At 39.0% G+C, this 27,422-nt stretch overlaps 1 protein-coding gene and 1 long non-coding RNA gene across 4 annotated transcripts in view; one reads left to right on the forward strand and one right to left on the reverse strand.

Annotated features, from left to right (window-relative positions):
* On the forward strand, positions 1-23,976 carry LOC137335235 (uncharacterized). 2 transcript variants are annotated; one of them, XR_010966370.1, is made up of 4 exons: positions 1-353; positions 12,892-13,294; positions 16,635-17,128; positions 22,740-23,976. It is a non-coding gene; the product is annotated as an uncharacterized lncRNA (long non-coding RNA). The 2 variants fall into 2 exon arrangements; XR_010966371.1 differs by having other exon boundaries at positions 1-349.
* The window catches only part of LOC137335234 (phosphoprotein associated with glycosphingolipid-enriched microdomains 1-like), an 82,453-nt gene continuing 76,804 nt past the window's right edge, over positions 21,774-27,422 (reverse strand). For both annotated transcript variants that reach the window (XM_068000486.1, XM_068000485.1), the window contains exon 8: positions 21,774-25,725. In XM_068000486.1, the coding sequence (XP_067856587.1) occupies positions 25,261-25,725 (465 nt within the window). In that variant the 3' untranslated portion in view covers positions 21,774-25,260. The remainder of the gene's footprint in view (positions 25,726-27,422) is intronic.

Here is a 27,422-nt window from a genome sequence, read left to right on the forward strand (position 1 = left end):
CTGGGAGGTGCTGCTGTTTTGCGGGGGGGTTGAGAATTGCTTGAAGAAAGTTGCACGTTTTTTAAAAAAATCGGCGCTGATCCCATGCGATCGGCCAGTTGACAGGAATAGGTGAAGGGGGTTCAAGCCGCGCCGGCCGGTTTCTCCGCCCATCAATCATACATGACCGCTGGCTGGGACTTGACACAGTAGTGTTTACAGCACGTAGTGCACGTCGCTATTCAAACGGAGAAGACTAGATCTGTAAGCGGCCGGAGGGGAAATGGCAGCCGTGTTGAGTCTCGCCCACTTACTTTTCTTAAAATATTAATCTAGGTTTTTCAGTCTTTACAAAGTGAACACAACCCTTGTAGGTAAACTGATGTTTTTCATTTCTAAGTGTTTTTCTTCGGGAAATAATCTGAAACAGGGCTATCAATTCCATTTCCACTGTACATTAAACCTAGTATGGTTTAAAAGGTGATAGATAAGTGACGGGCGAATAATTTACACTTTGCATATAATTAGGACGCACCAACATGAAATCGTGGGCTTAATTACATTATTTAAAGCACAGTTATATCATTTTTATCTATTCTAGCCTCCGAAAGCTTGTGAATTTAAAATAAAATTGCTGGACTATAACTTGGTGTTGTAAAATTGTTTACAATTATCTATTCTAGCAAGTGTATTAGGCCCTATGAGCCTTTTACATGGGATGTATTTTGTACCAGGACGAAGCGAAATTTCCCCTTTATTGGCCTACTCATAAAAACACTAAAACCTCTCCTGCCCCCACTGGATACTAAATATTTTTTTGTCTCTATTGTAAAGTTAATCATGAGCGATTAAGAGAGTTCCCACTACAAACTGCCTATCTGTTTAGACTGATCTTTTCTTTTAAATGTTTGTGATCATCCAAACAGCTGGGGCCACTTGTTGATTGTTCCGCTAGACTTCATTCAATTGCATTTATGGGGTTGGGGCGAGAAATCTGGACAATCCCATATGGATGTGGTAATTTATACATATAATGTTGCATACTTTTAATCTGGTGTTTTTATTTCACCTGACAGTCTTGATTTGGAACGTTGCGCCTTTCTGTGTGATTGGAAATTTTAAAACAATGCTGCCACTCATTCATTGGGTTATTGGGCTGAAGTATGTGCGTTGAAAGTTTCTTATAGGGAATATATTAGCAATTGACGTTGGGATTCTCGAATTGGTTGCCATGTTAAAGGTAAATGGAGAAAGTGAGCAGGTTGAGGTCACACCAATAGATCGTTGCCCATCAATCACATGCTTTGGACTAAGGTAGAAAAAAATAGACCGACACAAAACTCAGTTTTTGTATTGCTACCTCAGCCTCATTTGTATAATCAATTAGTTCTACTGACGACCATTTTTTTTGTATGTGTGGAACATACGATTTTTCAATAAAACAATCCATTAATGTAATGGGGTTGCAGTCAATATCACTTAAAAAAGCTCATGGGTTTCTGACGATTTAACCTTGGCAACACTACATATTGAGAATCAGTCAGTACTGAGCATTAAAATAGAACTTAACTTTTACACATTTACATGAATAATGTAAGGTGCCTGGAAATGTTTACATCTTACCATAGGTACATGAGACTTGTAGCCTTGAATCTGAAATTTAGGTGGAAAGTAGTTGCATTTCTTGTAGCGGAAGTAGGTTAAAAGCTAAAAATCAACACCTTAGAGAATGTTTTCACAAACTGCCAGTCTGATGGCACATTTAACAGTACATAAACACACTGAACAGGGGATCCAATTGGCCTTGGTTTCCATTGTAATGGTGCTGTCCTTTGATTGGCGAGGAAGGAGAAGTGGGCCAGAATTCCTGCTCTTGATCATGTACCTTGCTGGAAAAGCACATTGGGTGGGACATGGCTACACTGCCCCAAAGTTTCATTGCCTGCTACTCATACAAGAAATACAGCCACTTGGGTGATGTGCTAGAGGGCTATTGGGTCCCACAGCATTCACCCCAATATGTATCATCACCTCCAGTAGAGGAGGATAGAAAGTTAAAGAATCTTGTAATTAAATATCTTGCTGAGTTACTTCATCACCATAAACTATTCCTGTGAGGGGATCGGATGGTGCAGTTCATTTCAAACACTTGGGTTTCAATCCAGCCAAGAATGATGAAATGATTGTCTTCCCCTTTGCTCGCAGTGAGGTCCTACATGAAATAAATTTGAGTAACATCAATGCATTTCCTTGAGGATGTGAGCCTTTAGTGCAAAACTGCCCACGTTGTGGCCACGTAATTCAGACATAAATAATTGATGAAGGAAATGTCACACTGGTGTAATGATGGGTGCTCATCTGAGATTGAATTGAGACATTGTTGAAACAGAGGAATTCTTACTCTGCGTCTTACCTGTACCATATGCTCTATGAACAAAAAAATTAGGGGAAAATATTACAATGATTTGACTGGCAAAGAGTGTAATGGCACCAAAAGCAACAAAGGAGGAAGTTGTGATGTCTGAATAATCATGTTGATGCATTGTGGGGGAGGTGCTGAGGAGACCAGTAATTTGTGAAATAGACTGAAATGAGCACATCCAGAGGGAGGAAGGCAGCATGTGAGAAAGACAGATAGTAGCTAAACTTATTTTCTGAAAATGAGAATATAAATTTCTAAATACATGCAATTTCTTTCCTTACTGCTATTTTTGACAGGAATATCAGATTGTGCTGTCTTACTGTGTTTGCTATTTTAAGATAGTTAACAATGGATTTGATATAGTGTGGGAACAGTTACAGAATCATTGAATAGAATCATATCTTACAGCACAGAAGGAGGCCATTCAGCCCATTTTACCTGTGCCAGCTCTTTGAATAGCTATCCAATTAGTCCTACACTTTCCCTATAGCCCTGCAAATTTTTCCTTTTCAAGTATATATCCAATTCCCTTTTGAAAGTTACTATTGAATCTGTTTCCATCATCCTTTCAGGCAGTGCATTCCCGATCATAACGACTCACGGCACTCAAAAAATTCTCTTCGTCGCCCCCTGGTTCTTTTGTCAATTATCTTAAATCTGTCTTAATAAATGTATTGGTTATCTATGGTTCTAATACTGTGTTCAGTTAATTGGATATCCCATTATATTAATATTGCTTGGTAAAAGTTTGCAGAAGAGTTTGGGGCCAAGAGGGCGCCTGGAATAATTGCCCAATTTTTTTTCATTGTTGAGGTAAATATGCCTGGATTAAATTGACCTGTATCACTAGGCTATCATTTAGTCTCTCTAGCTATGGTTTATGCATGATCTGCTTTCTGGAAAATTCACACTGACAAAGTTGTAGAATTAATAGTATAAGAATAAATGATTCTATATCCATAGGAACAAAAGTAGACCATTGAGCCTATTGAGACTGCTTCACCATTTTGTTAACTTTGACAGTTCCATTTTTTCACATCCTTTGACCTTTCTTCACATCCCTTAATACCATTGCTTTCCAAGTAAATATCTTTTTAAGCACCTTAATTGATATATCATATTTTTGAAGCTTTCTCACTGACATTCTAAAGACTGCCACCCACTAACCTGTTGAGAAGTCAGATCTACATCTTCAATGTGCAGAAGTAAAGGCAATTATTCCAGGTGCCCACGTGGCCCCAGACTCTTCTGCAAACCTTTACCAAGCAATATTTATTTAATGGGATATCCAATTAACTGAACACAGTATTAGAACCATGGATAACCAATACATTTGTAGAACTTTATTATGACAGATTTGAGATAATTGACAAAAGAACCAAAGGTATGACAATCTGAGTAGGTCTGTGTACTTCATCACATATATATTTGGAAGACATTAGCCATATCTTGATGTCATAAGCATTGGCCAGCTCTAAAGTTTTTTTTCTTTCTCAGATGTTTGGAGTAGAAACAGTTGAGGCAGAATGAAGGAGCCACTCAACATGAATATTCATAGACTGTAATCTTTTTCTGTTTATGTACATAAAGCATTGTGGATAAGTATCTGTAGACATGAATGAAAGAAGATGTTAGCAGCTGGTACCCTTGATAACCTGGTAATGGTTTAAAACAGTTTGTATGTTTTCAGGTGCTGCTACTGAGTTTCAGGGAGGTTTATGCACAGAGATACCCAGTTGAACAATACTACTGGCTGTATGCAGTCCAGTGGTGGTTAGCTGACTCTTTCCCGTGTCTGGTTGTGAGGGTAGCAGCCAAACTTTTGGCATAGGGGTTGCTCTTTAACTGTCTGCTGGAGAGTGAGGAAGCAGGAATTAGATTGACTTTTATGGGTCGGTGAATTTTAGTGAATTTGCATCCTTCAATTTCTGCTTCTGAGCATCTGAAGTTTAAGCATTTTAAGATCATTCTGTGCTCAATAATAATTTAAAAATCATTGGAAAAAAATAGAGGATTGTCACATTTATTTGGGGCAAAATTCACTTTCTACCTCAACGGAAGTCCTACTTTCACTGAAGTATAATGTTTACTTTTACTTGTCTGATGGTCCAATGATTTTGTCACATGGCTATGCTGAGGACATTCTGTACATTATTACCAATGGAGTTTAATGGATTCCCCTGTTCTCCTGTTTATATCAGTACTATTTCAAGGAGGGTGCCAAATCTATTAGATTTTTAAACAGACATTATTGCATTTTTAAAATCAAACTTTATTGCATTTGTTATACAAGTGCCCTGAAGTAAGACCTTTTTGATCTGAACAAGAGATACTTCCTTTATTGTCAAAGCAATGTCATTTAAGCTGGACTTCATTAATGATTGGCCTCTAATGTGTATCATCATTTTATGTTCTTTAAAATCTTGCCTGTATATTACAGATTCAGACTGTTTAAAATGTTAGTGTGTTTGTTTATAGTGGCTCAGGTTTTTCTGGAGCGCATCTCACTGCAGGCCCCATTAGTTACACTTTTTCCCTCATCCTTCAGCTCAAAAATGTTTTGCCCTGTAAGTTGCTGAAAGTGCGAGGTCAATGGGGCATCTGGGACCTTGGTGAACAACAGGACCAACAGTGTATCTCCTTAACCAATGAGATTTAAGATTGAGAAAGAAACAGAGGAACGACAGAGAAGGAAATAGGGTGAATTAGAGTCCACTGAGGTAGAAAAAGAGAAATAAAGAGAGGAAACAAAGATTGGATTAAAAGAGAGAAAAAAGAGACAGAAAGGGAAAGTAAGAAAAAAATTGAAACATTTAAAATTTAAAATTTTAAAAATCTCTTTAACAGCAATTTACTACCTGTAGGAATGAGACTCCACAATTTTAATTGTTCCCTTTCTCGGCCGGAGAGGTTGATTGGCATTGCAGGAACATAAAGCTGCTAATTGAAAAGGTACTTACTCTGTTAAGTAGCAGCCTTAACTTTCTATGGCGAGTTTAATTGGCAATTAATGCGCAAATGCAGCAACTTCATGAAACTCACATGGAAGTTGATGGTGAGCTGCCGTTTTTGTAAGGTTAACGGCAGAGCGGTGCAAATCATCCGGCAACTTGTGGTGATTTGCAATTCACGGGGTATCTCTTCCTTGCCACTAGTTGCCCGACGATTTACACATTAACAACAGCGTATGCCATTAAACTCGCCATTGCTTTAGCAACAAAATCTGGTCTGTTATACTAGCAGATCTCTCATAGTGTTGTTTGTGATGAGTCAGAAGTTACTTTGTCGCAAAAGGAGTGGGGTTGGGGGAGGAGTGTTGATAGCCATTGTAGAGGTTTGAAAAGAAATCTGTGAGAGCTATACTCTGAGTAATTAAATGACACACATCTCTGCCTGTGACTATCTATTTTAGCTGCACAATCTGACATATAACCTCTTAATCTGTCCCGCAGATACTTTGTACTTGTGAAAGTAATCGTTTACATTTGCTAGGTAAAGATGATTACAGAAGACAAAGAAAATATTCTTCTAACTATAAAGACAAACTTTGCAACCCAAGGGTCCAAAGTCACATTTATCCTGCCAAGTATGCTACATTTGCCACATCATGGGCTCGATTTTAAAAGGGCGGAGGGATGGCAGCGGGGGAGTCAATGGGTGCGCGGCAAACCCGAATAATAAAAACTTAGCGTTCCCCACATGATCGCAACTTAATTGGTGGCCATTAACCTTGTTTCCGGGTTTGCCGTCCAAAAGCTACGCAGTGGGTGGACTGCGCCCCCGCATGACAGGCTGTCAGCTGGAGCGTCTAGATTTAAAGGGCCATTGCTCCAATGGATTTTGTTGGAGCAAAGAGCAAGAAGACCTAATGGAGCAGCACAGGGGCAAGGCTGCTCCAAGATTCAGCGATGCCTCACTTCAGGTGCGACTGGCCGGGGTGAGGAGGAGGAGGGAACTATTTTACCTGGCCGACAGGAGGAAGTGCCCTGTCTCTGCCACCAAGAAGGCCTGGCTCCAGGTGGCAGAGGAGGTCACCAGCAGGAACAACATCTACCACACTTGGGTCCAGTGCAGGAAGCGTTTCAATGATTGCACCCTGTACCTGTGGGAAACCAGCCACAGAGTGGAATCCCACTGCCCTCTCCATCTGGCTGAGGTCGTCCATGGGAAAGTTGACATATTGCAAGGCCCTGCGAAACAAACCGTCGGCAACCTGCCTTATGCACTTGTGGGCAGATGACTGAGGGACCCCGACGATGTCACCGGTGGCACCCTGGAATGATCCAGAGGTGAAGAAGTTGAGGGCAGTGGTCACTTCAACTGTGATGGGTAATGAGATGCCGCCAGGCCCAGCCGGGAGCAGCTCAGTATGAAGGCAGCTGCAGATGTCTGCGACTACCTGGCGACTCACTCTCAGCCTCCATATGCACTGCTCATCAGAGAGGTCCAGGAAGATGAGCCTCGGTCTGTGAACCCTCTGACGAGGGTAGTGCTTCCTGCAACGTCGGTCCCTCTATTGTTCCCCTCTGTGCTCTTGTGGAGTTGTCTGTGGCGCAGTACTGTGTTGTGGAGCTACAAGTGGCAGAAGTGCACGCCGTGCCTGGTGAGGATGGTGATGTTCCTTGTCCTCGGATGTACTGGTGAAAGCAGCCATCGCGCCTCCCCCATCATGATGGTGTCAGTTTGAGGGGGTCCGAAAAGTTGGTAAATATGTGTAAACAGAACAATCCTGAGAATTTTCAGTCTAAACACAAAGATCGCCCAGCCAAAAGTTTGTCTGAGAGAACTGAGTGCCCTGTTGCAAAAACTGACCTTTTATCCCCATCTGTCAAACAGGGATTTAAATGTCCAAATGGCTGCCGGCTGAAATATGACTCGTTTCCCATGGCGTGTTTTACACAGCACGGGAAACACGCTGAGGCAGCGTTGAAATCGCTTGCCTTCATAGGTAATTGCATTTTTGGATTTTTAAACTAGGTTAAATACTTCAGTTGCTGCTTCCGGGTTCGGGAACGGTGCGTGCACCCAGATGACTCTGGGACGTGTGCGATCTTAGGCGTGTTGGAGCCGGGACTTCTGCCCGCTCCTGGAAAACACGATTTTCTTTGCCCCCTAACGCACCCGCACTTCCGCTTTAAAATCGAGCCCCATGACTCAAATTACTCATATACTGTATCCTAAAATGTTATTTTTGAAAGAAATCTATCTAATTAGCATTTGCAAACATAAAATTAATCATTTGTTGCAGTCTTTTAATTTATTCTAAACTGCAAAATCTGTTTTTTATATTTTGGTTGCACCTGAAGTTCAGAAAATACAGCTTTTAAATTAATCTGTCTGATTTCTCTAGAAAACATGCATAAGACTATGAACTCAGTTTCACTATGTCAGGAATTGTTGATTTGAATCCACAACCTACTGCTCTATTGATACAAGTGCGCTGTTCTGCTGACTAAGCTTTAAAAGTAGCTTTAATATAGAGCAATTAACTGCAATTGAATCATATTAAATGCAGCGTTCTTTGATTCAAGAACAAGTTTTGGCTTCACCTACTCTTGTAAAATTAGTACTCTAGCTTTCTGTTAAATCTCTGCATATGTAAATTGATGCGTGATTAAGTAATACATGAGTAAGTGATGAATGATCTTTACTCAGTGTGTTATAAGCTTGGACCTAATGCTATGCCTGTGTGATACAATGGTGGATTGCCAATATAGCACCTTATCACATCTCTCAGAAAAGTGATGCGTAAGTGAGGAATGAAACATGACAGACACGGAGAGCAAATGATACGAAATGAGTGTGGAATAACACTGGTTGACTGTTAAATTGTACACCATGACTTCCTCAAGGAGTGTGCAATAAATTGATTTTCATCTTCTACTGCAGCACTTATGAAGGATCCCCGTGGAAGAATTTTTGTCACCTCTTTGCCATCTTGATCGGTCACATGTTGAATACCTCTAAAGATGTTTCTAGTTGTTGATGATCTTGTCCCTAGAATCATACCGCTCAGGAGGCCATTCGGCCCATTGTGCCTGTGCTGGCTTTTTCTAAGAGCTATCCAATTAGTTCCACTCCACTGTTCTTTCCCCATAACCCTGTAAATGTTACCTTTTCAGGTGTACATCCAATTCCTTTTTGAAAGTTACTATTGAATCTGTTTCCGCCCTCTTTCTGGCAGTGTATTCCAGATCGTAACAATTTGCTGTGTAAAAAGAATTCTTCTCATCTCCCCTCCGTTTCTTTTGCCAACTATCTTAAATCTGTGTCATCTGGTTACCGACCTTTCATTACTGTCACATACTACAAATTTAAAAATAAATTAAAAATAGACTCCAAACATCCAGAAGTTACCTTGATCAGCTCATGCGTTAAATCACTTCATATTAGGAACATAGGAACAGGAGTAGGCCATTCAGCCCCTCGTGCCTGCTCCGCCATTTGATAAGATCATGGCTGATCTGTGATCTAACCTGCCATTGGCCCATATCCCTTAATACCTTTGGTTGCCAAAAAGCTATCTATCTCGGATTTAAATTTAGCAATTGAGCTAGTATCAATTGCCGTTTGCAGAAGAGAGTTCCAAACTTCTACCACTCTTTGTGTGTAGAAATGTTTTCTAATCTCGTTCCTGAAAGGTCTGGCTCTAATTTTTAGACTGTGCCCCCTACTCTTAAAATCCCCAACCAGCGGAAATAGTTTCTCTCTATCCACCCTATCTGTTCCCCTTAATATCTTATAAACTTCGATCAGATCACCCCTTAACCTTCTAAACTCTAGAGAATACAACCCCAATTTGTGTAATCTCTCCTCGTAACTTAACCTTTGAAGTCCGGGTATCATTCTTGTAAACTTACGCTGCACTCCCTCCAAGGCCAATATGTCCTTCCGAAGGTGCGGTGCCCAGAACTGCTCACAGTACTCCAGATGCGGTCTAACCAGGGTTTTGTATAGTTGCAGCATAACTTCTGCCCTCTTGTACTCCAGTCCTCTAGATATAAAGGCCAGCATTCCATTAGCCTTATTGATTATTTTCTGCACCTGTTCATGACACTTCAATGATCTATATACCTGTACCCCTAGGTCCCTTTGGACATCCACTGTTTTTAACATTTTACCATTTAGAAAGTACCCTGTTCTATCCTTTTTTGATCCAATGTGGATGACCTCACATTTGTCTACATTGAATTCCATTTGCCACAGTTTTGCCCATTCACCTAATCTATCAATATCGCTTTGTAATTTTATGTTTTCATCTACACTGCTTACAATGCCACCAATCTTTGTGACATCGGCAAACTTAGATATGAGACTTTCTATGCCTTCATCTAAGTCGTTAATAAATATTGTGAATAATTGAGGCCCCAAGACAGATCCCTGCGGGACTCCATTAGTCACATCCTGCTAATGTGAGTACCCACCCATTATCCCTACTCTCTGTCGCCTTTCGCTCAGCCAACTTCCTATCCAAGTTGGTACTTTTCCCTCGATTCCATGGGCTTATATCTTAGCTAACAGTCTCTTATGTGGGACCTTATCAAATGTTTAGGCAGATAAATTATTCCAGCCGAAAAAAGGATTTCTTAAGCTATGGGCCTCAGCAAAAAACGATTGTTGTTGAACCTCATGCTCCAACCTACTGTCTATAGTAACAATCTGACTTAATTTCAAATCACAGGTAAATCTTTTCAAGTTTTACAGACCACTGGAGCCCAAAGTGAATCACAGCAGATAATTTAAATTGCCATTTAAAAATTAACAATAACGAAATAAATACAGGCAGAAACTTAGATCACCTCAAGGCCAGAAATGACCACGGGGTTTATTAGTACACCATCTTGCTATTTTAGTTGTAACTGATGATGTATTTTTCTTCAACTTACTTGTCCAATTTGACTTTGATGAGATCTAAGCTACTTACCCCTAGATATACAATTCCAAAAACTGCCCACTCTTTCAGTTGGAGTAATACATTCTTACATCCCCCCTGAATCTACCACTTTTCAGCTCACCCATGTGTCTCCTTGTTTTGTAACATCAGTATTTTTCCATTAATCCTATAATCCCCATGTACATGATTTACATTTATCAACATTAAACTTGTTCTGCTACTTGTCAGTCCACCTTCCAAACAGTCTGAGTTCCTCTGTAGCCTATCCCTATCATCCATATTAACCACCTATCCTATTTTGAAGATACAGACACTCTACAGCTAGAATTGTGTATTGGGCATGTTTGTTTTTAGCACTCAGAAGGCCTTGCCAACACTCTCTTGAGATGGATTGACTGTGGCATTGCCTGCCCACTTCTCTATAAAATTACCAAACTCTTTTCGGTTACAAACCTTGAACTCCTTGGTAATCATGTCTGAACTATATTGAAGCAAACAGGTGGCAAAGTTGGCTGAACGAAACTAGAAACCCTAACCCTAACCCTTGAACAACTTGGCCCTACTCATCCATGTTTTACAAAACATACGTCTTCCCAGTGTTGAAACATCATATCCCTGCTTGGCAGGCAATGGAAAAAAAGAAACTACCTTGTTTCTGTAATGTCCCTTAAGATAGTACAAAGCATGTTGGCCTACTCCATCCTGTAGGATAGCAGAGAAATGCATCTGACCCATCAGTCTTCAACACAATCATGAGTTGTGTCGCTCTGTATTGTTAGCCTTAGTACCAGAACTGATATGTATACCAGGAGCCAACGAGGAGCAGTAGAAATGTTTCAACATTTTGTATCAATCCAGAAAGTCCAAAAGGAACTCTTTTTCCAATTGTATTCCTGCCTAGATCTCTGTGGCTTCTATGGGGAAAAAAATCCACTTGCTGAACCAGAATTGTTGCCACATGTTCTGGCTTGCTCTTTAACTCCCGTAAAAATTTCTCCAGATTTATCTGTTCTGTCATTGCAGTTACCTCCTGCTGCACCTTATTGTTATGATTCAATCTATCCATTTTTCAATAAAATGAAATAGCATGTGTGCAACTTATCCAAGCTGAGGAGGTAGGGAACAAATGAAGTAAATGCAAGGAAAGCAAGTGGAAAAACTACCAATAAAGATGTATCAATACAAACAGCAAAATGTACCAATAAGAGAAAGATGGGGAGCCAACCAATCACACTGAAAATGTTTTGAAACACTTGACTGAAAACTTGTTTTCTCAGTAAGAAGTATCTAGTTTGTAACATCATGAAGACATAAAAAATTACATATTTCACAATAATATGACAAAACTTTCCTATAAAGGTGTCTTTTGTACATTCATTAACATTTTTACTTGAAGGCCTCAGCCTATTAAAAGCATAGACTTTGAATATATTCTTTCCACAACTTTCAATCTTTTAGCTGGAAGAGACTTTATTATAATTCCCAGCAAGTATCAGGTATGATTTTCTCAGGTAATTGTGCACAACTCAAAGCAGGATGTTTCCTCAGGCTATAACAGTAATTGAGTTTATTTTTCCTAATGACTTTTGAACTAGCTAAAACAAGAGCACTAGAACTTTTTTTTGGAGAAGTTCTGATAGGAAAAGTATATTTAAGTGCTTATTTTTACTCCAGAGAGAGAGAGAAAGAGAACCTGGCAGAAATTTAGAGAGCGCCAGGACAGAATCCTTACATCTGCATTTTTAAATATAAATTGGTTTATTTACACAGCTGTGATATTTATTAATCTACCTGCAGTGATGGGGGGAAAATTGTGAAAGAAAAACATATGAAGCTGTTATTTGGGTGCAACATGCTGGTGATCTGGTGTTATAATGCAAGGTCAGCTCATTATAATAAATATTTGGCACTCGATTCTCAGCACATGACACACTGGGTTAGGGGATGGATTATCAGGTGCAATGTGGTCTTAAAGGACTACAAATCAGCCTTAAAGCTGTCCTGCATCTGAAGGCGAAAATAGCTAGAGGCAAAGGGGGAGAACAGCCTTAGTGACACAGCTTTGGAGGCTCTTGCGGAGGTTCAAAAGAGAAGCATAGTTCTTTTTGGAGGTGATTGCCATCCTGCAATTAAATTCAGTGCCAAAGCAGCGTGGTTGGAGGTGAGTGGATACTGTGCTAGCTGTGGACCAAATCTGGAAGTAGGTGAGGAAGAGATTTCTGAATTATGTTAGGTTTTCAAGGTAAGTGGTTTAAATTTAAAATTTTAAATGCACTTCACTCTAAACTTGTGCACCATCACTGAGGGAGAATGCACTGTGCATCTTTCTAAATGCACAGGCATGCTCGTGTTATTCCTGGGTACTGTGTAATGTTGCCATATCAAGTATTGGCTATATGATCCAATTAAATGTGGCAAGCAAAAATCACCCAGTATATTCCTGATGCAATGATGTGAGTTACTATATATACATGGATTAAATGTCGTCATCTTGAGCTTTGTCTTTTCACACCCACAGAAAAACATAAAATTACATTGTTCTCTCTGAATTTCCATAATCGTTTTATCTTGTTTGTTTTCCTTGTTTTTCCATCAGAGGAGTTGCTGAATAGAGCAGACAAGGATGAAAGAAAAACTGATTGGATGTGTCACCCTGAGATGCTTGCACTACTTAACGGGGCTGTTCAGAAGTGACGACAGGAAGCACTTCTTCACACAAAGGAAAGTGGAAATCTGGAACCTTCTTCCTCAAAAAGCTGTTGAGGCTAGGTCAATTGAAAATATCAAAACTGAGATTGATAGATTTTTGTTGGGCAAGGCTATTATGGGATATGGAATTAAGATACAGATCAGTCATAATCTAACTGAATGGCGAAACAGGTTCAAGGAGCTGAATGGCCTACTCCTATGTTCCTAACAGCTGAGAGTGGGTGCCTACCGTCTTGGCAGAGAAATGTTGTAGAAGAAATCTGAAGTGAAGAAAATGAATCAAAATTGAGGTAAGAGTTAATCTCCCCAACTGTCCAGTGACCTTTATTATTTATGTTGAATCAGTGGATCAACTTGAAATTGAAAGATTGATAGCTGAAAAGGGATACAGAAGCTTTGATGGTATTATATTGTCTGCTTAGTAGATACAATGATTGAGTCAGAAGCAGTAAGTTCTATGTTAGCCACACAACACAATGCGTTTACAGTAGTTTCATAAAAGCCTCATCGAGTTGGAGATTTTGTATGTAGATTATACTTAAATGTCTACCTTTAATGTCTCTGGGTAGATTTCCCCCCAAGCAAACTTCGGGCAGGTGGCTGTTGGAACACCTAATTTTGCATGGACCGGCTGCCATCTGGGCTGGAAGAAGGTAGGTCCGTGGAAGGTCCCTAATCTCTGGAGTGTCAGTGGCCCAGACTGGTTTTATGGAGCCTGGACGAACATAGCAACGCAGGAACAGGAGTAGGCCATTCAGCCCCTCGTGCCTGCTCCGCCATTTGATAAGATCATGGCTGATCTGTGATCTAACTCCATATACCTGCCTTTGGCCCATATCCCTTAATACCTTTGGTTGCCAAAAAGCTATCTATCTCACATTTAAATTTAGCAATTGAGCTAGTATCAATTGCCGTTTGCGGAAGAGAGTTCCAAACTTCTACCACCCTTTGTGTGTAGAAATGTTTTCTAATCTCGCTCCTGAAAGCTCTGGCTCTAATTTTTAGACTGTGCCCCCTACTCCTAAAATCCCCAACCAGCGGAAATAGTTTCTCTCTATCCACCCTCTCTGTTCCCCTTAATATCTTATAAACTTCAATCAGATCATCCCTTAACCTTCGAAACTCGAGAGAATATAACCCCAATTTGTATAATCTCTCCTCGTAACTTAACCCTTGAAGTCCGGGTATCATTCTAGTAAACCTACGCTGCACTCCCTCCAAGGCCTATGTCATTCCGAAGGTGCAGTGCCCAGAACTGCTCACAGTACTCCAGATGCGGTCTAACCAGGGTTTTGTATAGCTGCAGCATAACTTCTGCCCCCGTGTACTCTAGTCCTCGAGATATAAAGGCCAGCATTCCATTAGCCTTATTGATTATTTTCTGCACCTGTTCATGACACTTCAGTGATCTATGTACCTGTACCTCTAAGTCCCTTTGGACATCCACTGTTTTTAACTTTTTACCATTTAGAAAGTACCCTGTTCTATCCTTTCTTGATCCAAAGTGGATGACCTCACATTTGTCTACATTGAATTCCATTTGCCACAGTTTTGCCCATTCACCTAATCTATCAATATCGCTTTGTAATTTTATGTTTTTATCCACACTGCTTACAATGCCATCAATCTTTGTGACATCGGCAAACTTAGATATGAGACTTTCTATGCCTTTATCTAAGTCGTTAATAAATATTGTGAATAATTGAGGCCCCAAGACAGATTCCTGCGGGACTTCACTAGTCACATCCTGCTAATGTGAGTACCTACCCATTATCCCTACTCTCTGTTGCCATTCGCTCAGCCAACTTCCTAACCAAGTCCATACTTTTCCCTCGATTCCATGGGCTTCTTTCTTAGCTAACAGCCTCTTATGTGGGACCTTATCAAATGCCTTCTGGAAGTCCATATAAATAACATCTATTGACATTCCCCTGACCACTACTTTAGTCACCTCTTCAAAAAATTCAATCAGGTTTGTCAGGCACGTCCTACCTTTCACAAATCCATGCTGGCTCTCTCTGATTAACTGAAAATTCTCGAGGTGTTCAGTCACCCTATCCTTAATTATAGACTCCAGCATTTTCCCCACAACAGATGTCAGGCTAACGGGTCTATAATTCTCTGGTTTCCCTCTCTCTCCTTTCTTAAAAAGCGGAGTGATATGTGCAATTTTCCAATCTAGAGGGACAGTTCCTGAATCTAGAGAACTTTGAGAAAGATTATAGTTAGGGCATCTGCAATGTGCTCACCTACTTCCTTTAAAACCCTGGGATGGAAACCATCTGGTCCTGGGGATTTGTCAGTCTTTAGTGCTATTATTTTCTTCATTACTGTTGCTTTACTTTTGTTAATTTTATCGAGTCCCTGTCCCCGATTCAATATTAGCTCTTCCCGGCCCCACAAAAATAAACAAGTACTTACCTTCGGGCTCCTCTTTGGCCGGACTGCCAGCTGATACTGTTCAGTCCAAAAATGGCAATTGGGGTCCTATGCACATTATCAGACCCCAATTCGCATTTTAAATGGGCCTACTGCTTGACTCGAGCTAATCCGGCCACCCTGTAGTAGGCCCCGAGGAACACTGTCATGGCCACAGCAATGGCAGGAATGGGACGGTAGGTCTTTCCCCACCATTTTTGAGGTGGTGAGTCCTGTTTCTGCCAGGTGGTAGGCTTGAAAATTCAGCCCCTCATCTTCTGTACTGAAATCAAACCAGACTAGTTTGCTTTCCTTTTTGCAAGAATATAGGAATAGTGCAGCATGCAGATGTTATTTTTGAAGCATTGATATGGCCATGCTATCTTCCACATATTCCATGTCGTGCCTTCATAGTGCATTGAGACTTTTTTTGCTGCTGGAAGCTTCGCAATGATATTAGGCCATTAGTGTGATTCCCAATTACTGAAGCAGGATTTAGTATTGAGAACTATCAAAAGCTTTTGGGATCCATTTTTTCTCTCCTGTTATTCTGCTTTTTGATAATCCTTTTTCTTGGTTTTTGATTCTCTTCCTTCTACCCCTCTTTTATCTCCCCTACCACTTACTCTCTAATTCCCACTGTCTGATGTATTAAGTGTATGTATATCCATGTTTCAAACACCAAACCTTTCCATAACTGGAAGTTTTAAAGCTGCTGAAGCAACTTTGGCATATAAAATAAAAGCCTTCACTCACTTCAATTCTTTACTGCCCTGAAGAATTCTGTAATTACAGATAAATCCAACATTTCACCATAACTTTGTCAATATTTGTAGTGTGTGACATCTGAACTTTTGCTGTAAATCCAGTTACCAGACATTTCATTGTATCCTGAAGCACTGATTCAACTGCACTGGGCAACTATTCCTGTGGCTTTTCATTTTTGACAGGGAAAATAAATAAAGCCTTCTTGTAGTCTTGATATTTGTGTGCCTGGTGTATTTTACCCAATGTGTTCTAAAGCATCAGGTTGCTCCCTCCCCCACCCCCTCCCCCTTTGCCTGGCTCCATACTTGCTTAAAAACTGTTAAATCTTTAACTTCTTCCAGTTCTGACGAAAGGTCTTTGACCTGAAACGTTAACTCGATTTCTTTCTCTGCAGATGCTGCCTGACTTGCTGAGTATTTCCAGCATTTTCTGTTTTTATTTCAGATTTCCAGCATCCGCAGTATTTTGCTTTTGAGGTTGATGTTCGTTATTGAAAGAGCTTTTATATTCTGCCACCTCAGTTGTGTTCTCGCCATAATCAACAACGATGTCACTCACCAGATTAATAGGGCCAGCTCTGCCTTTGGCAAACTAGAGTGGAGACTCTGGCAGGAACGAGGGGATAGTCTGCCAGCAAATGTCGCTATGTACCAAGCTGCTGGCCTCACCATTCCACTGTATGGATCAGAGTTATGGATCTGTTATCAATGTCACATCAAGTGACTTGACCATTTCCACTTGTGCTGTCTACGAAATATTGTTGGCATCAAGTGGCAAGAGACTAAATGACGTCCTCAAGTGCTGAATATAACTGGAATCGAGGCCATGATCAAAAAAGGTCCAGTTGTATTGGTCTGGACACGTCGCTCATGTGCCTGATTGTAGAATTCCCAAAGCCATCTTCTACGGCAACCTGCAGTCCGGATATTGCAACAGAGGTGGGTAGGTGAAACGCTTTAAAGACACACTAAAGGCCATCTCAAAATCTTGCAATATTAATCCCAATACCTGGGAAGTCACAACCGCCGACAGACCATGATGTCTGCCAGGTTGGTTTGAATGAATTTGAGGTTGAGATCTGGCTGCCGAGCGCCTAGCACACAAGGCAACTTGTCTACCCACTTCATCTGGCTTCCAATGCAATATGTGCGTCCATTTATGTTCATCCAGCATTAGACTCTTTTTCCATCAGCATACCCACAACAACGGAGACTCGTTTGATTGGAGATTCCATCATCATAGTCTCAGCTATTTGATGCAATTTGTACTGAAACTCTATAGTTCACCCTGTGCTCTGAACTATGCCCTAATGCATCTGTTGGGTAGTCGTAGTAGTGATTGGGTGTGGGAATTGTAGCTTGATGTGAGGTGCATGTTACAACTTTGATAGCTGTAATTTCAACGAACACTTCAGCCATTAGTGTTCTTGGCGTCCTATCTTAGTTCATCAACCATTATCCAAAATGCTTTTGCTTATCCCAACACTTACTGCTTTTTACATAGCAGAAACTTCAACATTGGAAGAGCACTAATGCATTTACCTTTTCCCATTACCTTTGCCAGTAGCTTATTAAAACCAGGAATGTTTGCAAGTATCATCATAATAACTATTTCCTTAGCTCTCATATTTTCTCACCTCACTTGGCCAGTGTTTCCATTTTCACTATTTTTTTTCCTGTGGTTGAAAGAATCCTTTGATTGAGTTTTTTTTTAGGCGTTCGGACAGATCATTATTTTAATCTTGTTTCTCAGTCTCCGGTAAACTTTCGAAACCTTGAATACCTTTCCAAAAATGGTTGTCATCATTTCCAATGAACAGGCTATACATTTGTAGCTAGATTTGGTTAGAGTGTCAGTTGGTAGCATTCTTGCCTCTCAGTCAGAAGGTTGTGGGTTCAAGCCCCACTCCAGGACTTAAGTGCATAATCTAGGCTGACACTCCAGTGCAGTGCTGAGGGAGTGCTGCCATTCTTCAGGTAAGATGTTAAATTGATGTCCTGTCTGCGTGTTCAGGTTTTGTTAAAGTTCCTTTGGTATTATTTTGAAGAAAAGCCGGTAGTTTTTTTAGTATCCTGGCCAACAATTCCTCCCTCAATCAATGCCATTAAAAAAGCTGGCCAACTGGTCATTCATCTCATTGCTGTTTTATAATATCTTGTGTGCAAAGCAGCTGTCAAGTTTGCCTACATAACAACAGTCACTGCACATCAAAGTCATTCAATGTGAAGCACCTTGTGCCATCTCTGAGAGACATAATGCTATATAAATATACTTTACTTTAATAGCCTTTTATTGGTCAATCTTCCCCTGCATGCAGCCTTAGACAAATGGTGTATAGTTTGCTGCTTTCTCATTTTTATATCCATGTTGAATCTTGGCTTTTGCTTATTTGATGGCATAAAAAGTAATGTTTTCTCAGGTTTCCGTCTTATAATCCACAAGACTGAAAATTCTTGCATTCATCCGTTTATCAACTTACAGTTTCAATTAGCTTACTAATAATTTATTAGTGCTCCAGTTACACCAGTTCTAATTATAGTAGTCATAGATAGTTGCTGTGATGAAAGATTGTTGGAGAAAAAATAATTAAAGATAATTGTGGTTATGAAACAGAGTTGGGTTCCTTCAATTGTCATACTTGTCATAGATAGTAAATCCTGTGCAATCATTTTCTAAAACTTTACCAATGTATTGTACAGCATTAAAGCTACAGATGCTCAAACTGTAAGCAAATTTGATATTTTGCTCCTGGAAGGACTACTTCAGTAACATAACTGTCATATTGAATTATACAAAATTTTCATGTTTTAAATGAAAGTTTGGTGTAATCTTATTACAGAATCCAAACCAAGCCTTTAAGAGTAAAGTTCTCTTTGGTTTGTTCTCATTACATTGTTCAGTTAGGTAGGTTGAGATTTTGATTTTGTTTACATGGTTTTGGACTATGGCCAGATCATGTAATGACTTATCTGTTCTAATTCCTAATGTTAGTGATAAAATGTCTGTCAGGGAACCTCACAGCAGTTAATAATCTATTTAAGCTTATGGTCAATGGCTTTGATTATGAGTCAGGAATGGGAGTCAAACATTGAGAATGGACATAATTTTGAGTTGTTTAAAATTATTTTGCACCATGACTAAGGCAAGTTGTTGCAGAGGAAGAACAACAAGATATTACTTTTAGTGTATAAGACATCAAAAAGTGCTTCACAGGGAAAAATCAATCTTTTACAGAATCATATCAGATATTTTGTGGCTTATTATTAACACCATTGTAAATGTCACCTGAGGTTGGATTATGAAATAAAACATAAAAATGTTGCCTCATATGCTGTTGTTCAGCCTTCCCTTGCCTTTTGTGCAAATTCAGCTTACTAGTTTCATGCAAGATTTTATTAAAAAGGTTGATGCGCACATCCTGTCTGCACCACTTGACTTCCTGTTTTTTTAAATTTGGGCCGTGAGCATCGCTGGCAAGGCTGGTATTTATTGCCTATTCCTAGTCGCCCTGAGAAGGTGGTGGTGGCTCTTCTTCTTGAACTGCTGCAGTCCGTGTGGTGAAGGTTCTCCCACAATACTGTTAGGGAGGCTTTCAAAATTTTCACCCAGCGACGATGAAGAAATTATGATATATGTCTAAATCAGGATGGTGTGTGACTTGGAAGAGAAGTTGGAGGTGATGGTGGTTCCAAGCACCTGCTGTCATTGTCCTTCTAGGTGATGCAGGTCATGGGTTTGGGAGATTACTTGCTCCTCATCATTTGCACTGTGTTTCACCTAATCGCTGCTCTAATTCTATACATTCTGCTGGTGTGGAGCACTATTACAGATTTCAGGTCTGCTTTAGATATTCTCTCGCGTTAGTGTCTCCGGACTCTCCCTTAAGCGAACCTGCTTCCAATGTCTAGACATACAATGCCATTAACCTAGGGGGTATATCAACAAGACCCTGTTAGAATTAGTTGGTAACATTTGTTATCGTTTCTTGAAGTTGTTTTGGGTGTTTCCAGTGATCTAAATCTTAAATATTTTAAGTGGCCTTTTGTAATTGTATTGCTGTTATTCATTATCAATAATTAAACATTAAAATAACACTTCAAAGAGTTAAAATAGTTTTTAGAAGAAGGTTGTAGTCGGTGTTACTGACATGTGTCTAGAACCAGAGATTACTAGTTGTCCTAGGTTCAGTAAAAGCCCTATTGGCATCTCATAGTCAATGTAGCGTACTGCTGCTTGGTGATACTAACTGTTCAAAGTCTGGAACTTGCTGCTCTCAACCTTGAAATTTCAGTCACAAACTAAGAGAAAGTGTCCTCTGGCCTTCAAGTATAAAGATCACTGATGTCTGCACAAACTAAAATAGATAAAAACATTGAACCATCTGAAAATGAAATTTTAATAACCTAGCTAGCAGTAGTTTAAATTGTAGTCATACTGACAACTCCAAAGGTACAGCATCAGTGTCCTATTCTAATAGCAGGAGTTCAGACCCCAGCCTTGAGTGGCACTGAAACATAGTTGCCCACTTTTGGTGAGAGTCATCACTTCTTAATTGAGTACTAAGTGAGCTGCGATGCAATGAATCATTGCTTCTTCTGGAGCAATGAGCAGGAATAGTCATTTCCTACGGAGTACAATTTCTATCAGTTTATTACACAACAGCACGGACAGTGACCACGAGAAAGGTTTTAACGCCATGCTGCCATTCTTGTTGAAGGAGGAAGCATGGCACCATGTAGATATCTAATGGAAAGTATAGACATTTGTTATACAATCATAACATTTATTTTAAATAAAAACTGCACTGATGCAATGGTATATTTCCTATGTTTTTGATTATAGTTTACAGTCTCATTAAATAATTGAAATCCACAAAATTCATTGCTAAGCTGAACTTTGAAAATGTCAACATGTTAATGGTAAAGTTAGATCTGATTTCCTCATTGCATACGATTTAATATTTAACAGCACAGCATAAAAGCAATAATAAATGAGAATGTACTCCTGAGGAGGTGAAGGCTAAATTACTTTTATTGACTTTTGTTTCTATTATAGAATCTGTGACCATATAAGTTATTTGAAAACCAAAACTAAAAGCACTCCAGAATAATTAGAAGTCTTTGCATGAATTCAGTAATTTACTCAGGACCTGAAATTATGCCGTGGGATATTAGAGTACAAAGGTTTAATGTGTTGATCTGAAATTCCTCTTTCAACTACTTTGGCGGATGTGTTAACCTGTTTAAAATAAATTGGTTACCGCCTCTGCTAAAATAACGGAGAGAAACATTTCAGACAGTCATGTTCAGCATTCATATGCTAGTATCCCACTGCATAATTTCAGGACTTAGTACGTTTACAGTGAATTTTAGCTCCCCGCACCCCCCAACTCTTTTTGTGTATTGCAGAGTTGTGGTAGCTTAGCAATATGACACTTATTCACTTTCATAATTGAGATTTTTTCATTGTAATTATTTAAAAAGTGGTGCAATCAAATAAAATTCTTAACCATAACTTGGGAAATTGACTGTGACATAATACTGTGTGCTATGTTTTATTTATTGGTTTTATTTCTTTGAAGCATTGTAAGAAGAAAGAAATTGCATTTATTGTGTCTCTCAGAAATGTTCCTAAGCACTTACACTGAATTACCTTGAAGTACAGTCGTTGTATATGTTACATAAAGGATTTTCCATCAGCACAAACCCATGGACTGGTACTTATTTCATTACACATGTAAATAAAGAAACAAAGAAAGAACTTGCATTTATATAGCGCCTTTCACAACCTCAGGACGTCACAGACCGCTTTACAGCCAATTAAGTACTTTTGAAGTGTAGTCACTGTTGCAATGTAGGGTGACACCAACAGCCAATTATCGCACAGCAAAGTCCCACAGAGGTAAATGACCAGATAATGTGTTTTTTTAGTGATGTTGGTTGAGGGATAAATATTGGCCAGAAACCAGAACTCCCCTGCTGTTCTTTGAATAGTGCCATGGGATCTTTTACATCCATCTGACAGGGCAGACAGGCCTTGGTTTGATGGCTCATCCGAAACATGGCACCTCCGATTTGTGTTCAAGTCTCTGGAGTAGGGTTTGAACCCACTACTTTTTGACTCGGAAACAAGAGTGCTACCGCAGAGCTAAGGTTGACAAGGCTGATAACTCATTAAAAGGGCTTTCCTTTTGCTACAGCAATCCAATTATACAATTCACAACATTGTGCTATGATCAGAACACAGTATAACCTCCGTATTATTACTTGGGCTACTATTTGTTGAATGCAGAAACTGCCAAAACGAGATAGGCTTTAATTTTACTACGATTCTTAAGCCACACCAAAGAATACCAATCAAAGAGTCTCCAACTATATGAGTTACAATAACTATCTATAAATACTTCCTTGTACAAATGCATAGATATATTTAAGAGACAGAGATGACTCATAATGTAAGGGCCAAAACTTTATATAAAATATTTCTGTTTTGTAGTAGAACAACGAACAGTTGCTGATTCCTGCATTGTCATTTTTTTGTTTCCTCCAGCATATCACTGCAACATTCCTTCCAGATCATACATGACGACTGTCAACAGATAGCTGGCGTGGTATTCTGGTTAAATTCCCTTAATTTAGTCTGCTTTGTCCAACTTGAGATTTTAATTATAATTTATTTTTGCTTCCCATTTTAAAGTTTGCTTATTTTTATGTATTTTCAAACATTTAAAAAAACGTATTTTGATACAAATTCCTTTACCCAAAGTACAACTTGTAGAAAAATGTAAATATTTTTGTGAAGAATAATCTGAGTATACATCTAACTAAAACTTAAAAATAAGTTATTGCACTAATAGCAGTTAATACAATATCTAGGTGTGGCCATTGAGGTATATGTGTGGACAAGGAATGCTTGTTTAAAAACTGTAACCTAGAAATTACTGCTCATATCAGTGAACCAAAACTTTATTTATTTGTGTGAATTCCTTTGTCTGTTATTTTAACAGAGGCCATTTAAAATAATGAATAACTTAAAATAGTGCAGAAGGATTATTATAAGAATGCATTGTGATGATCGACTAATATTTGTTCCAGGTCTTAAATAATTTCAGTGGCAGCAGGTCTAACAATTTGGACCCGACTATTACTTTGGCCAACTGAATTGGAAAAAGTTTGAATAAATGAAGAATCAACAATCTAAGATAATCTAACTAATACTTAGATTCTTTCTTCACCACTGTTATTCCACTGTCCAAAGTAAATGTTACTCTTGAGCTTACTCTAACACAGGCTGTGTTGTGACACATAAAATGAATTGTGTTTAAATACATTAATTCAATAGAAATGAACAGATTTATCTTCATGAAAGTTTATAATATGAGAAACAAATGATTTTATAGGAAATGAATATTTCTAAGCTAGCACTGACAACAGAATATGTCAGTTTAATTTCTCAGCCAATGTGAATATGTTATGAGTTCAAAAGTTGACTCCAACAGGCAATAGAAAGGTGGGATGAGTAAGAATCAAGCTTTAAAAATATAACTGCTATAGGTTATTTGGGTGTAGGGAAGGGTGTTGATCCTTTGGATTATTTTGTTCAACTGTACATTCATTTTTCTATACTATATATGTACAACCAACCTTATAAAAATTTAAAAGTTGTATCACGCTGTAAAATCTACGAAAAATGACATTGAAAAGATGTTCACTGATCATTTAAGCATAAGCAAATTCATTCTTGATGTACAAAACTAACTTCAATTAAAGAAAGAGGCTTTCGAAAACTTGAACTTGCCGGTGCTCTTTAAAACAGAACAGCTGACCTTCAAACCTGGTAAAGGTGAAAACAAAACTCATAATCTAAAGAGATGGACCTATTTTCAGAATTGTTGGTCTGCATTTTAAAGATTAATTCAACCCTTTTCAGAGAGCAAGACATTTTAATAATTTAGGAAAGATTGAAGCTGCCCTGATGGTGAAGAATGGAATGTGACAACAAGATCGGCCCGGAATCTCCTGGAAAGTTTCAGCGTAACTATGGTGTAAGAGTGGCAATGCATTGTTTTTTCCCCTCCGGAAACCGATTTACACAGGTTTTACACTGAAACATTAATAAGTGTGAATTTCCTCGATTGCTTGCACCGCTTCCGAGATATGTCCACCGAAACCCTCTGCCGCTCGTTGCAAAAGACCAACTCCTGATGTTTCCTGGATTTACGTGAATAATACGCTGGCGTAGATTTACGCCCTAAAATTTAGGCGCAGCATGGCCCAAAGTTACCTGATGCCAGCATAACTAAGATTTCTCGAGTTTGACAGCGATTTTCTTTGAGATTTAAAAAAAAATTCTAACTGAGACCTGCACTATACTTAACCAAAGTGCTTTGGCAGAAGACAGCAGCCCACTCGCTATTACCCCTATTGGTGGCGTTGCATTTATGCTTGTTTTACGCCAGTTTTTATGTTTCAGTGTAGGCAAATGAGCTCCGCCGGAAATTTGGGCATAAGTTCTTGTTGGCAAGATCGGCGCAGAAATCAGTGTAAATTTCAGCCTAATTTCGTCGTAAATGCAATCCAGAAACTCAGGCCCATTGTGTTGATGTATAAATTACTGAAATTCACCACTTCATGATAAGGATTGATTTCTCCTTCAGAAGCTATTAACATTGAACATATTAGCCTAGAAATTATAGTTGGCGATAGTAGTGGTGAATGGTTAATGCGTATCCTGTTATTTGGTCTCTCTGCTATTTTAAAGCAGGTGGGTTAATGTTTTCCTATGACATTCCTCTGTCCATTATTTTAAGTGCTCATCCACTAATATCGGCAACAGTAATTTGTAGGCTATTTTCTGTTCTGTATTTCAGCCATTGAATTTAAAAAGTAAATTACATCAAATAAGGCAACAGTAATGGTTTCTCAAAAATTATCAAATTATATCATAAGAGTCGTATAATTTAGATTGATTTCTTTTTTTAAAAAAAATCTCAATTTGATCAATAAAAGTAATAGTCGGTTTAAATGCAAACTACAAATGGGTTTTTTCCTCCATACTTGCAAAAACTCAATTAGAGTCCGGTTACATAGACCTCTTTGCCATCGTCTGATGTTAGCACTCGTGTATGTGTACGGCTCTTCTGCAGTTCACTGATACTTTCATAATAGTTTTCTGTCTGTCTCTCATGAGTAATCTTTTGTACTTTGCTACCCCTTCTAGCAAAATCAGTTTTCTTCCATTTTACATTAATTGCTTCGTAGCCTGGTTCAGTTTCTTCTTCTTCTTCATTCTGGCATTTCATTCCCCAGGTCCTATCATTAACTGAAGCATAACCAGGTTCCTCCCCTAGTATCTGACTGCCTGAGTGCCAGCGTGGACTCTTGATACAGTCATATTCTGATTCTTCTTCATTCAGATTCCCTGTTGACCAAGAATGGTAATTTAGGTAGGTTTCTTTTTGGAGTCCTGTATTTAATGGTAATGGTATTTCCTTTCTGGGAGCTTTTTTTGCCACTTTGGAGTACATTCCTGCAATCTGTAAGAGAAAATGTATATTAAGTAGAGAACTGAATAGCATAGATTTCGTGAAAGGTAATAACCAAAAATTAAAATTAGGGGAATGTGAAATTCATAGTTTAGAAGGTCACATATCACTGGAGTTGACTAAAGTTCCTTTCTGATATTTGCCGATTTTGGGATCTTTGATTTATGATGAACAATCGCTTAAAGCGCTCGTATGAAATTCCACTGTCTATTCTTTTAATGTACGTGATAAGCAATGTTAACAACATAAGCACGGTTAACACCTCCATTAAAATAACAGAAAAGTAATTTATTACAATTTCAAAGCAATCAATCCCATTATATAAGCAATCTTACAACACCAGGTTATAGTCCAACAGTTTTATTTGAAAATCACAAGCTTTCGGAGCTTACCTCCTTCGTCAGGTGAGTGAGTGAAGTGAATGGCTACTACATAATATTTAGATTTGAGTGGTAGTGCTGCATGAGCATACTTACAAGTGAACAGCATAAACTGAAAGAACCAATGAAGTAGTGAGGTATAAAATTTGATGTTGCATTCCTAAAATGCTTTTTCATTTCAATATGGATATGATTTTCTTGTGTGCATGATGCTTAATTAGTTATTTCATTCCTTCCCACTGAGCATAATTGGTTAAAGTGTTTACAGTATGACGTAACATTCCTTTCAAAAATCATAAGGAAATTGATAATGGACTCATAATGACTGCTCATTTGGCAGAATTCATTGCCCAAATTCAATCAGACAACCATATGTTGGACTGCTAACCTTATGATTACGTCTTAAAATTCTGTTTTAGAAGATGAATAGATGACATCTCTCAGTATGCTCTGTATACTATTTCACGACCAGAACTATTCAGCTTTTTGTTTATATCCATGCTTATCCTCTCCTTTTCACACAAAATCAGTCACATACTAACCATTATGGGACCTGGATTTCAGAAAGGTGTTGTGGGTGACCTTTACATACCTATGCATATTATGATCATTGATATCAGGTTGACTATTTTTCCAGAATTGCTTCCTTGAGTAAATCTATTATGAGGTGTTCACATTCCAACTATATAAGCTCCGTTTGCCCCTTTAGTGGTGCTGTCTTGTAGCTGCATGAACTAAAAGGATATCAGAAAGCAATGATCAGTGGTCCCTGGTGAACCTCACCTTCAAGGTCTACCACCATTGACTCCTTTGAGTTTGGTGGACTGTTCCTATTAGATGATCCACACGTTCACTTTGGACAGTGGTCTAATGAGCATGATCTCTGTATGTTCAGCTTGATAACCAATATATTTAATATCCCAACTTCAAGTAGTTGATCAGATTACCAACTAATTGATACAGATCTTTATAGACCAAGTGGCACATCAGTGTCTGCATCACTGCTGAGCCTTAGCTTCCTCATCTACTGTTTCTTCAACGTGCCCATGTTGCTGACTCTGTTGTGACAGATTCGCTAGCTGGGGTAGTTTATTTGCAAATTGTATGACTCCAAGCTATCTGTGTTTCCCAGCCATCCTGTCCTCTGCTGTACTGAAAGATATTTGACAATAGTTGCTGTACCCGTGCGCTGGCTGAAAATTGTTCTGTACTTTCCCTTTGAAATTTTGCTCTTTTATATAGCTCTGACGTTTCGGATTCAGTTTTTTTAATATCCTCCCCACCCCACATATAATTCTGCTAGAATTT

This window comes from Heptranchias perlo, chromosome 19 (genome assembly GCF_035084215.1).
Source record: "Heptranchias perlo isolate sHepPer1 chromosome 19, sHepPer1.hap1, whole genome shotgun sequence".
Classification (NCBI taxonomy): domain Eukaryota; kingdom Metazoa; phylum Chordata; class Chondrichthyes; order Hexanchiformes; family Hexanchidae; genus Heptranchias; species Heptranchias perlo.